The following is a 12,810-nucleotide window of genomic DNA, read 5'->3' on the forward strand; positions in this document are numbered from 1 at the left end:
CACACACACACACACACACACACACACACACACACACACACACACACCCCCCCACCCCTTCCTGCAGAAAAAGAGAAGATGCATTTGTAGAACTCTTTTCCAGGGACAGCTTTGATCATTATAATTATGCATCATTCAGTTACGGTTTTTTGTTTTTCCTCTACCTTGTAGTCATTGTGTCTATTGTTTTATCGGTTCTACTTATTTTGTTCTGCATCAGTTCATATAAATCTTCTCTTCATCTTTTAAAAGAAAGAAGTCATTGTTGAGATGCTTGGTTTGGGCAGTAAGCTCCAGCAAATGTCCAGTTAATTAAATTCCCCCTTCCCTACTAAAATATGCCTCTGTGGCAAGTTTGTGGTCTCTTTCCTGAATTCATCTTCTGTTTTCCTTCTCTTCTCTAGGTCATCATCACATACTCCCACAAAAATATTCCTTCCCTTGCTCCCTCCACTGATCTTCACCCAACTGTTCTGTATCTGGGTTTCCCCCTCTGATTCCTTGATCTCCTCACACAAGTATAACTTCATAGCATATACTGCTACTTACCCTTTCATCTCTTCTGTTCCTTTTAAGTAAGATATATCTTTCTAACAGCCATATATATGCCAGTTGAGAATCCCAGCCTATCATATCTCAGTGCTGCTCTTATGAGGTTGGATTTTTCTCCTTAGGTTAGGATTTTTAGCTCACCTTCTTTCTTACCTGTACCTTGTATATTTGTGTGGCAACATCTATGGCTTTTGTCTTGAATTTCGTTTCTTGTGATTACTGAGCTTCTCATCTGATGTTCCTTCTGTGCTATGCTTACTACTCTCTGTGGTATCTAACTTGGCAGATCTGTGAAGGCAGTTTCCTCCTCCTCTTCATTTTTCAGTTTAAAGCCCTCTTGATCAGATCTGTGAAATCCTGAGGAAACATGTCCTAGTATAACATCCCCATGCTCTGTAACTTTTCAATTCTATGTACCCTGAGTTGTTTGATTTTGCTTTTTTTCCTTTAGTTGCTAGAAAAGGCTTTCAAAAAAAATAAAACTGATCTCTGACTAAAGTGAACTAAAGGGAAGAAAGGAAAAACTGGGCCTGCCTAGCGATTTATTGAAAGTCAGGCAGGGACTGGAACCTACCACTTACATGACAGGGTTGTCATGAGGACCAAATAAAAGCCTATCTCTAAAGCACTTTGCAGACCTTAAAGCACTATATAATATTAGCTATCATCATCATCATCATCATCATCATCATCATCATCATCATCACTATTATTAGTATTATAGAGAAGGAACCACCATCCCAACAGCACTAGGGAACAGGTCTCTTTTTCGACCAAGTGATTTCATTTATTTACACATAGTATAAAATCCCCAGCTGTCAAAAGTCTTACAGTATAATAGATTAGTGAGGAAACCTTGGGTAGGATTTAGAAGTGCTAGCCTCCCTCCTGTTTTGGGACATTTCTTGTCCTTCCGACTCCCATCCTAAATTCCAGTAGTTACTGAATGAGTCTTCCCTTCCATCGATGCAGGCTGGGAGGGCTGGAGCTGTACTGATGACACCAAGGCCCAAACAGTGGTGCAGCAGAACGTGGCCACCCTGCTGCTTACACTCAGCAACCTCATGTTCCTGCTTCCTGTCACCGTTGCTGTCTATCGCCACTACGTGGTTGAAGCATCTGTCTACACCTATACCATGTTTTTTTCTACGGTACTGCCTTTTATTCCCCATTTCTTTCTTACTGTGCCCATCATATGTTTTTTCTTTCCTCCCATCTAGCCTTTCCCTCTCCTTGGAAAGGGCTTGCCTGGGAGTTCTTCTAAAGGCAGTTTGTCAGGTATGAGCATCTCTGTAAGGAACTAGTGTTTCAGAGAAGGCCCCTTTCCTCACGCCAGGAGGGTAGCTCAGGTTAAGGGACCTTCCCAGAGGTTAGCAGTAGTATTTCATTAATTTATGCAATAGCATTTACTAAGCATATGGTGTGTACAGAGTGCTTGGCTAGCCCAATGAGGATGAATATGAACTTGGCCTTCCTAGAGCTTATACGTGGCTGAATACGAGACCATATCATGCAGAGTAGAATACCGTTAACATATAGGAGAGGCAGGAAGAAAAAGTGCTCTGGATGTCCCAAGGAAGGAGATACAGTCACTCATGCCTGGAGATTAGAACAGATTTCACACATGGGGTGGTGGTGCTTGAGGGAGGATTCAACAGATGGTGCCTGGACAAAGGCATAAGGACCAAAAAGTACAAGAAGAGTTTAGAGGTCAGCAAAGAGTCTAGTTTGGCTGGAGTTTCAAGTGGTGCACAGGAGAGTCATGAGATAAAACTGGAAATAGAGATTAATAATAGATCCAGGTTTAAACGGGACCTCAGAGGGCATCTAGTAGATCTTATCCCCTCATTTTACAGATGAGGACATTGAGATCCAGGGAGGCCAAGTGACTTGCCCAGACTCACACTGGAACCAAAAGTAGGATTTGATGCCAGGTCCTGTCGCTTCAAATTTAGTGTTCATTCCATTGTACCATACTGCCTCCTTGAGCTTTATGGAAATTACGGAGAGTCTCAAGTGCTGGGCGAAGGATTTTGTATTCTATCCCATAGTCTATAAGAAACTATTGTAGCAGAGAAAAACTAGAAGGAGGGAGACTAGTTAGGCAACTGGTAAACCAGGTGAGAAATACTGAGGGCCTGGGTTAGGGTGGTAGCAGTGGGAGTACAAAAGAGATAACAGAAGCAATCTATGGATTTAATGACTGAATGTGGGAAACATGAGAAAGAGTGAGTTAGAAAGGATCCTGATCTGGGCTTCCTGGGCAGAGGGGCAGAGTACCTGGAGTTGGGTGGCTGGAGCCTGACCTCTGACTGCCCCTTTCCTTCCCCCTGCAGTTCTATCATGCCTGTGACCAGCCTGGGGTGGCAGTGCTGTGCATCATGGACTATGACACGCTCCAGTACTGTGACTTCCTGGGCTCTGTGGTGTCCATCTGGGTTACAATCCTCTGCATGGCTCGAGTGAAGACTTTTGTGAAATATGTAAGTGTTGTTGAAGTCAGGGGACCTTTCAGCTCCTTCTAGAAATCCCTCAGGGCAGTTTGGGAGATTGGAGAAGAGCAGGAGATAATACCCAGAGAGCACACTCTGCACCCTTCCCTGTGAGGGGTTGAGGAAAATCTCAGCATCTAGACTTTCTTGAGAAATCCTGCTCACATGAGACACTTTTGAATGGCAAACATGCCCGGGAAAGCGTAGAGGGTCAGTGAGACTGGGGTCACTGCCGTTGAGAGAGCAAGGGGAGGAAGAATCACTCTGGTGGCATTGGACTCATTTCCTGAAGGGAGGGAACTCTGATTCTGGGCATTCCGCAGCAGGAGGAAATAGTACTTGTTAGGTGGGGTTGGGATGTGCTTAAGAGCGCCTCCCTTTCTGCTCACCCACACCCTACCTGCCCTGCCCCCCAGCTTCCTGGTTCAACTTTTTGTGAGGTGGCCTTAGACAAGATCAAGAGGCCAAGCTAGTCAAAACAAACCAGTGAGGAGGGAGAGGAAGAGCTGTTTTTCTCTTCTTTTCAGCTGTGCAGAAAGCCAGCTGAGAGGAAACTCCCCTTCTCCTGCCCTGAGGTTTTCCATGAGTGTGGGACAATGCTCCTGCTCTCTGTGGTCCCCAGCTTCCAGAGGAGACAAGGCATTCCTGCTGCCAAAGCTATTTCTTGTATTTGCCTCCCTGATAGGATGCCCCGGCAAAGACCTGGCGCTAGGCCTAAGGGCCACCAACATTTCTCAGTCTAGTATGATGGACTGATGTTGGGAGCAAAGAAACAAATCAGTTCGTGCTTAAAATAATGGAAAAAAACTCTGGATTTGGAGTCAGAAGAACCAGATTCAAATTCTGGCTCAGTCATTTAGCAGCTGTATGACTTTGGGCAAGTCTCCTTACCTCCTTAGATCTTAGGGATACTCATTTCTGTCCTCCCTACTCACTAGGCTATTGGGAAAATCTAGTGAGATAATGTAGCTAGACTCCTGGACCACCTGCCATATGGGAAATGAATGGCCAGCTCCCTTCCCTAGTACCTACTCCAGCAAAAACATGAAATTTGCACCAGAATAGTGATCAGACATTCATTGAAAAACTACAGTGACTTCCTCTACCCTAGAACTACGTAAAAAACCAGAAGGCCATGGGAAATATGGAGAGAGCTGCCAGCACCAGCACCAGCACCAGCACCAGCACCAGCACCATCAAACAAGCCCGTAGTCAGAGATTGCAAAGAGCAGAGGTTTCCCAGGGCGGGGAGCTTGGAGACCAGGGATTTCAGCATAGCACTGATCCGAGTGGGACAGCCGTGGCAAAGGGGCTCTGGGGCACCTAGTGCTGTGTCCTGTGATGCCACAGAGGGCCCTGAGGACCCAGTGCTCTAAACCTCAAACATCCAGGGGACCTGACTCTGGGAAATAGAAGTTGGTGCAGGAACCCAGGGGACCCAGGATGAGACCAGGTAGTGCCAACTACCACTCACTCAGAAGTATAGCAGGGGGCAAAGGCAGCCTGGTACAAAGCCCTAATTCAAGAACTAAACCTGGAGGGATGAATAAACCAAAGAAGATCCCAACAATATAAATAATTATTGTAGAGAATCCCTAAAATAAAACAACTATAACAACTGCAGATTTAGACTCAAAGTAAAAAAAAAAATGAATTTTCTACAAGGACTACCTGACTACCTACAAGAAATGAAGCAAGATATGAAAAATGAAATAAAAGCTCTAGAGGAAGGACTTGGGATGAATAGCTTAGATGAAAAAGTGGTAAGCCTTACCCAAGTAACCAACTCCCTAAAAACTAGAATAGACCAAAAAAAGAATGATCTTATAAGACAAGAAATAGCATAATAAAATCAAAAGTAGTGTGACCCTTTCTGCACCTCTTGAGGGCCCACATCCTACAGGAAATGCTGAATCACTCAGCTGGGATTAGAAACATCAAGCATGGGTTTAATTCTCACGAAGGAGCAGGGTCAGTAATAGCTCCATGCCTAAAACACCCTTGTACCTGGACCTACCTCACCGTAGGCTTCACTCATCTGAGGAGGGGAGGTCCACAAGAAGGGCCTGCATTTGGATGAAGTTTGTCAGTGAGCTGGGTCCTTAGTGTGACTTGCTAAGCCCTGAGAGAGGACTAACCAAGCCACTCTTAAGTTCAGCTTGACCTCTTGCTACAGCAGTCCGGAAGTTCTTTGGCTATTCTTGAGTCAAGGACTTCAAGAGTTATCTGACAGTCTGAGCCTGTATCATTTCAGGAAGAGGGTGGGTACCCAGACCTAGGAATTAAACACCCAGTCAGCAAGTTTTTAGTAAACAATTACTTATGTCAAACCTAACCCTCACAGAACTCCTTGTTTTGGCCTAGCATGCCAGCATACGTAGCACCATCCAGGTAACCAACCAAATGCCAGACCTTCAAAGGTAGAAGGGCCTAGAGGATGCAGAGCAGACAGGCTAATCAGGGGAAGCCCCATAGATAGGGTGAATCCTGGGTTCAGTCGTATCTTGAAAAAGAACATAGATGTGTCCACCCTGCTTTCTGCAGTCACATATTGTATCATCTGATGGCATAATAACTTTGTTCTGGGGTAGATCTCAGGAGAGCTGACTTCCGCCATCTGCAAGACTCCTCTGCAGCCTCACTGTAGTGGCCATTATATTCCTATAAGTTTTAAGTTTCCTTTCTATATTATGGGCAAGTTCCCTGACCCCAGCTTTAAGAAGTGAGGCAGGAAATCCTAAGATTTTGAAGCTGGATTAGACCTTAGAATATAATTGGCTTTCAAAGTGAAAGGAACCTCAGAGGTTCAGTAGTCCAGGTTGTTCCTAAACAGGAATCCCTTCCCCTAACAAGTGGGGAACCTCACTATCTTCTGAGGTAATCATTCCACTTGGGGATAGCCCTAATTGTTAAGATGTTTTCCCTTAGGTAGAGGTGACACATAGATTATAGGATGTGGAAAAAGCCTTTGGAGATTCTTTAATCCAACCACCCCATGTTAGCAATGAAGAGACAGGAAGAGAGGGAGGCCATATCTGATCAACACTGTAGAATCTGAGTACTGGGGGCACAGGATAGAACTGATGCCTGATGGTCTGTTGGCATTCCGCTGTAGGTGCTCTTTGTCCTGGGGACCCTGATCATTGCAATGTCCCTGCAGCTGGACCGAAGGGGCATCTGGAACATGATGGGCCCCTGCCTCTGTGCCCTCATTATCATGATCAGCATGTGGGTAAGGATTCTGTGGGGTGAGTTGGGGGCTAGGAATGGAACCCAGACTCTTGGAATTCCACATTCTTTTTGAGACTTCAAATTGAGCTACTCAGTCTGGCTGAAGGTATCTTGTCCTGCATTTTTTCTTCTTTGATTCTGTGGATCTCAACACCTAGGGTAGCTTGGTGGCTCGCTATGCTCATCCTGTAGTACCCCCCAAAATCTCCACTGTTACCCTGAATCTGTCTACATTTGACCTCATCCTGCTCAAACTCAAGCCATAAGAGAAGTCAGCAATTTACCTGGAATCAGGAAGAACTGAGTTCAAAGTTAACCTCAGCTGCATACTAGCTTTATAACCCTGGGCAAGTCATTTAACCTCTGTTTGCCTCCGTTTCCTCATCTGTAAAATGGAAGTAATAATAGCACCTACTTCCCAGGGTTGTTATGAGAATCAATTGAGATAATTGAAAAGCACTTGGCAGAGTGCCTGGTACATAGTAGGCACTATATAAATGTTAGCTCTTATTATGTGCTATGTTAAGGCTAGTCAAAGTTTAATGTTGGTGAAATCTACAAACATTCAGATGGTATTAGAAATCAGTGCTATGGAGTTATGAAAAGCAAAAGAGTCTAGAACTAGGGATCTCATTCTGGTTCCTAACTCAAATTGTCCAGTAAAAATAGACCTATCATCATTTGTATGTAGCTCACAGATGGGTAGATAGCTCACTTGCTCTCTCTTTAGGGTTTACAAAGTGCTTTACTTATAGCAACCCTACACAGTAGGTAGTACAAGTAATACTATCCCATTTTACAGATGAGAAAACAGATACTCTCCAGGGAATAGGTTTACCCTTGTCGAGGTCTCTACACAGAAGAAGGAGAGTTGCTCAGGCTTTGACAAGCCTCCTTTCCACTATTTCTACTGCATTGCACTGTTAGCACAGGCCCTGGCTTTGTTTTTTGTAGTCTTCAGGTCATTGTAGGCCTATAGTTTAATTTAACAAGCATTTATTAAGTGCCTATTAGGTACCAGTCAGGCTGGTACACAAAATGTTCATCACCAGTTTCCCCCAGTTCACAGAGCAAACCCATTTATTTACAGATCAATTTCCCTCTGAGGAGGTCCTTGACATAAAAACAGTAAGGGGTCAGAGCCCAAGGATTACGCCATAGAGAGTCCTGACCAAAAGCGTATCTTTGCTTTTTAGCCTTTGCCATGACCAGTTAATGTAAGTAGATCATGTATCTAAATGCAGAGGAGCCTTACATGAGTCACTTTTTATGGAAGACTAATTTCTCCTGGTCAGCATTCTTCAATTTCAAAACTGACTAAGAAACCTCTTTCAAAGTCTGAAGTGTCCCCTCCATAGCCTAGCACGGTATTGGAAAATAATACACATTCCATGATGACCAGCTGAATGACTGGCTGGAGAGAACATTATTCAACTCCCTTGAGGTCTGATGAGGGTCAGTAATGTAGGATATTACAGGGACAGGATGCCCATGGAGCCTGGACAGAAGCTGCCAGTGTACTTGTGTGCCTCCAGGGTGGCCCATTGACTGGTGTTCCTTTGATTCACTATTGATCAGCCCTGGGCTAAGGATGAGACACTGAGACAGACAGGAAGGAGCTGTCTAAATGAGATGGGTCTGCAGGAGCAAAATCTTGGTGACTCTCTTAGTTCAGCTCCAGGATGAAGACAAGTGTGTCAGAATGAAAACAACATTGGACTTGGAATTCATTCAAGTTCCTGACTACCATATCCTAGTTATATGATAGCTAGTTACTCCACATCTGAACCTCAGTTTCCTCTGTGAATTGGGGATAATCATTGTATTACCTACCTCATAGGTTCAGTGGAAAGCACTTTGTAACTATAATATTAATATGAGGTAATGATACTGTAATTCCCCCAGGGACTTGCTAGTGATTACTCCCAGCTACCTTCTTGTCATTCCCTGAAGATGGAAGAGATAGGTTTCTACCTATCTACTCTGGCATTTTGTCCCCAGTGGGTAGGCTGACATTTCACAACTGGGAAGTAGAAAGGGGGATCAAGTCCCTGAATCCCTCAAGTCCTAAGGCACGGGGTCCCCATCCTCCACTCCCTCCCCATCTGTAAGGTCCCACATCATGCTTTATAAAGCTCTTTGCTACCTGAATGTTTAATAAATGCTTCTTGCCTTGCCTTGCCAATTGTTTCTCAGAACATCGCAGCCAAACAAATTATTAATCTTCATTTGACAAAAATGAGCCCAAAGAAAGCCCAAAGAGACTAATTCAAACTTACACACAGGTTAGTCACTAGGATCCAGATCTTTCCCCAAAGCAACGAGACCCTCTCTCTTTGGTCATTAATAGATCTATTCTTGCCTTTTCTTGTGTGGCTTAGGTATACAGATGTATTCATCGCCATCACTGTTATCCCACATCATGGAAGCGATGGGCTTTCTACCTCCTCCCTGGAATCTCTCTGGCATTTGTGGCCATTGCCATCTATACCTTCATGGGGACCAATGACAACTACTTCTACACACACAGCATCTGGCATGTTCTGATGGCCAGTAGTGTGGCTTTCCTTCTACCCCCTCGTGACAAGAACACAGAACCCTGGGCCTGGTCACAGAAGCTCACCTGCCGCTACCAGCTCTGTAAGAACACCCAGGAGGAACTCTACGCGGTCACGTGAAGTTACCTGGCCAGTGGCCCAGCTGTTCTTCTGCAGCAGGGACTGCCAATGATAGGCTAACTCCACCTGCCTTCCAACTTAGCCCACACCTCCCACTTTCCCTCTCCAAAAATAAAGGAGATATGCTTCCTATTTGATTTCTGTCTGAATAAAATTGTCCTGAGTATGGTTTTTCTGTTTCTGCCAAGGGAAGAGATATTCTCTCCCCCACCAAGTCCAGTTCCTGAATCCCAGTTGTCTCTGCTCGAGAGGCCTAGGGGATCTGGGGATCTGCCATCGTGACACCTACATGGCAGTCTGCTTGAGACCAGAGCCTCTGACCCTCCTGACTGGTCAAGGGTAAACTTTTGGTTTGTTGAGAGAACTAAGCTGTTGAACTATGCTAAGGGGTAGAACGTATCTCAAAATTTCAGGCACTCAGCAAGTTTGGGGGCAGATCCAGAGAGAGAGACTGAGTAGGAGAGAAGGAAAAATGAAAGTGAGTCAGAACTGCTTCTACCTCTTTCCCTGCCTTCATGTGAGAAACAGAACCAGGACATGCACATTCTCCCTAACTTACCTCTGAGACTGAAGGAGCCAGCACCTTAGATTGGGTTGTGTTGGAGATTTCATAATAATCTTTGTTCTTGTTATTTCCTAGTGGAGTTGTCCCTTTTTTGCCCCTGGCCTTGTGTCCTCCCCACCTCTACTCCTACTTCCCTGAAGCTGCTGGGCCCTCTCTCCAGCAAAGCAGCTGCATCCCTTAGGGATAGGTGAAGGAGGCTAACTAGGGGCATGGTGAATGTGGGAGCCATTGGTATGGGGTCTAGAAAGATCACTTCATCAGCCAGGAATCAAGACCAAAGCTTCTGTTCATGGGATTAAGGGCAAGTCAGTGAAATGGAATCAATAGGGAGCTATGTAGAGAGCATTCCTCGTGGGGAATTTACTTAGGCACTGTCATCCTGCAGAGAGGCAATTCTGTGTAATGGATAGAGAGCCAGCCTCAGTGTCTAGAGGCAATAGCAGAACCAAGTTCTCCAGCTGATACTGGCTGTGACCCGGAACAAATCACTTCATACCTTAGTGCTCTAGGCAACTCTCTAAGTTACAGAAAAGGTACCACCTTATAGTACCAGAGGAAGCTCCCTATATCGATGAAATCACAGGTCTGGTCTCTATCCCCTCTACCTCTCCCTACTGTCATCCTTATCAGTAAGGGATCAATCTGTATCCTGGAATAGAGCTCAGGTCGAGTTCACAGCTGTCTGGAGTTGAGACTGGAGGCAATTCACGTGCCCACACAGGAATACTCATTTCTTCATTCAATGTATATTTATTGCTCCCCTATCACGTGAAAGGCTCTAGGGTAGGCACTGGACTAAATCAATGACCTTGACTTTAATTACTACTGTTAAAACTGCTAAACAAAGATTTAAATTTTAACCTAGAAGCAATTGAGAGACCCTTGAGCTTTTTGAGCAGGGGAATAATAAATTAGTCCTGTGCTTTGGAAATATCCATTTGACAGTTGTGTGCTAGGATTGGGGAGAGAAGGGAAGCCAATTAGGAAGCTATTGCTGTAAGTGATGAGAACGGTAATTAGGGTGGTGGCCGTATAATTACAGAAAAGGGGAAGAATTTCAGAGATGAGGCAGAGATACAATTGATGTAATTGACATGAATTGGCAACTGACTATAGGAATGAGAGAGAGAGAGAAGCCTTGATAATGACTTCTGTGTTGCAGACCTGGGTGACTGGGATTATGGTAGTACTTGAAACAGATAAAGAAGTTAGAGGAGTTTGAGGGAAAAAAAAAGACTAATTTTGTTCTGGACATGTTGAGTACAGGTGCCTATAGGTTATCTTATTGGAAAGGATGGGATATCCAAATGGAGACATGCAACAAAGCTGGACTTTGCAGGTCCTGCTTAGAAGTGACAGTTTGAAGCTATGAGCATGGCTTCAAATGGCCAAATTCAGATTGTCAGAAGTTCAGCAAGAGAAGAGGGCCAGGGCAGAGCTTGTCCTCTTCTGTTGATGATCTCACTCGAAGTTAGACATCCTACCTGTGTTTAGGTGGTGGTAAAAGAGTCACGAAGGAGATTAAAAGTGTGAGCAGAAATAGGAGAACCAGCAGAGTATAGAGTATCTGAAACCCAGTGAAGGAGAGTACCCAGAAAGGGAGGTGATGACTGTGGGTCAAGGTGGATTGAGAATTGAGATTTGGGAATAAGGCGGATGCTGGTGACTTCAGACACCTAACGGTTTAATATGAACGCTCTCAGGTGGCGGGGCCGGATCAGGCTTGTAACTTCTTAAAGAAGGAGGCAGGTGTGACCTGCTGAGCCCAGGGAGAGCGCGTGGCGCCTCCATCCATCCACCCCGGGGAGGGGATGGGGATGCAACACGGAAGACTGCCGAGGTTGAACCTAGGACTTGGGGGAGGGGACAGGAAGGCGGCAGCTCCTCCTAGGAGCCAGGGAGCTTCCGCTCGCACCCTCCTCTGACGGCAGCCTCCCCACCTCCCCTTCGCGCCCCGCCCCTCCAGCTCTGTCTTCGGATACGTAAGCGTTTCCCACGATCCCCAGCGGGGCTGGGGGCGGGGCCGCGACGGAGATGGAAAGATTTCCCAGCCTGTCAGAGAGAGGAGGGAGGGGACGCCGGCTTCGACTTCCGCTTCCTGCGGGCCCCCGGCGCTTGTGAGTTTGGCGTGTTGTGGGGGGGAGCTCTCTGGGGCTGGGTTGGCGTCTTGGGTGCTGCCTTCTCGCTTCTGAGCCGAGGTGAGGACAGCCCTGGGCTGAAGAAACAGGGTGGTCCTGGGGAGTTGGGGGGAGGGCAGGGGGAGTGAGAGTGCAGCGCCGAGGACTCAAGGCTCTCTCCCTGCGTCGGTGGGTAGTGAGCCTCCCGTCACTAGAAGTTTTTAAACGTAGAATGTTTTAGAGGGGACTCATTTTTCAGGTACAGGTTGAGCTCGATGGCCGATGGGGTCCCTCCTGCCTCTAAGAGTCAGCAACACTGTCTGCAGGCGTTCGGGATGAGGACCCCCAGCCCGAGAGGGCCCTCGAGATCATGCCCAGGAGGGAGCACCAGCCATGGGGCGGGGAACTGGGGTGCTGAGCCTAGAGAAGAGAAGACCCAGCAGGCACGGGACGACTGTCAGGTGAAAGAGGCATTCCGTTTGTCCTGTTTGTCCCCAGAGGCGGAAGAGGCCGGGGGAGCCTCGGAGGCAGATTTTGACTCAGCATCAGAAAGCTCCCCAACAATCCGAGCTGTGTCCGACGGTGGAGTGGGTTGGCCTCTTTAGGGGGCGGGTTTTCTATAACTGGACAGGTTCGACACAGGTTGGATGACCGTCTTTTAGGGGTGCTTACATTGGTTGGGAGCTTGAGTTAGAAAATGTTAGGAATGGTAGGGAAAAAGACATCTAGCCCAGTCCCCTTCGAGGAAGCCAGAGACAAAGTGACTTGATTAAGGTAAATAGGCTCAGATTCAAGCCCAGGCCTTCTGATCCCGTGCTCCTTCCCCTCTTGTCACACTTCTGCTAGACAGGTCTGTGAACACTTGGCTAGGATTCAGTGAACTGACCCTCGGTGACTTTGTAGAACCATAGATATAGAGTTGGAAGGATCATTGAATGCCATCCAGTCCAACCCTTCATTTTACAGAGCAGGAAACTCAGGCCCAAAGAAGTTTTAAGTGATTTTGTCAGGGTCACCCAGGTAGGAAGTACTGAAACAAGAGAATAAACTCAGATCTTCCTAATGCCAAGTCCAGCTCACAATGCATTCCAGCATTGGACGAAGGTCTGATTTTTGGGCATTTGTGATATTGGGTCAAAATCTACACACACACACACACACACACACACACACAC

The 12,810-nt window shown here is 46.2% G+C and overlaps 2 protein-coding genes across 5 annotated transcripts in view; both read left to right on the top strand.

Annotated features, from left to right (window-relative positions):
* LOC114043943 (post-GPI attachment to proteins factor 6-like) overlaps positions 1–9,101 on the top strand; it is a 29,856-nt gene extending 20,755 nt beyond the window's left edge. For both annotated transcript variants that reach the window (XM_027863209.1, XM_027863210.1), the window contains 4 exons: positions 1,525–1,703; positions 2,889–3,035; positions 6,160–6,276; positions 8,657–9,101. In XM_027863209.1, coding sequence (XP_027719010.1) covers positions 1,525–1,703; positions 2,889–3,035; positions 6,160–6,276; positions 8,657–8,953 — 740 coding nt within the window. In that variant the 3' untranslated portion in view covers positions 8,954–9,101. The remainder of the gene's footprint in view (positions 1–1,524; positions 1,704–2,888; positions 3,036–6,159; positions 6,277–8,656) is intronic.
* A 2,467-nt stretch (positions 9,102–11,568) lies between these two features.
* LOC114043981 (39S ribosomal protein L28, mitochondrial-like) overlaps positions 11,569–12,810 on the top strand; it is a 10,537-nt gene continuing 9,295 nt past the window's right edge. Inside the window, exons 1-2 of one of the 3 annotated variants that reach the window (XM_027863283.1) lie at positions 11,649–11,716; positions 11,895–12,096. The gene's annotated coding sequence lies outside the window, so the exon portion shown is untranslated. Of the gene's footprint in view, positions 11,717–11,894; positions 12,097–12,810 lie in introns of all 3 variants that reach the window. The other 2 variants (XM_027863284.1, XM_027863282.1) reach the window with 2 other exon arrangements.

This window comes from Vombatus ursinus, unplaced genomic scaffold, assembly GCF_900497805.2.
Source record: "Vombatus ursinus unplaced genomic scaffold, bare-nosed wombat genome assembly UNPS02014770.1, whole genome shotgun sequence".
NCBI classification, from domain to species: Eukaryota; Metazoa; Chordata; class Mammalia; order Diprotodontia; family Vombatidae; genus Vombatus; species Vombatus ursinus.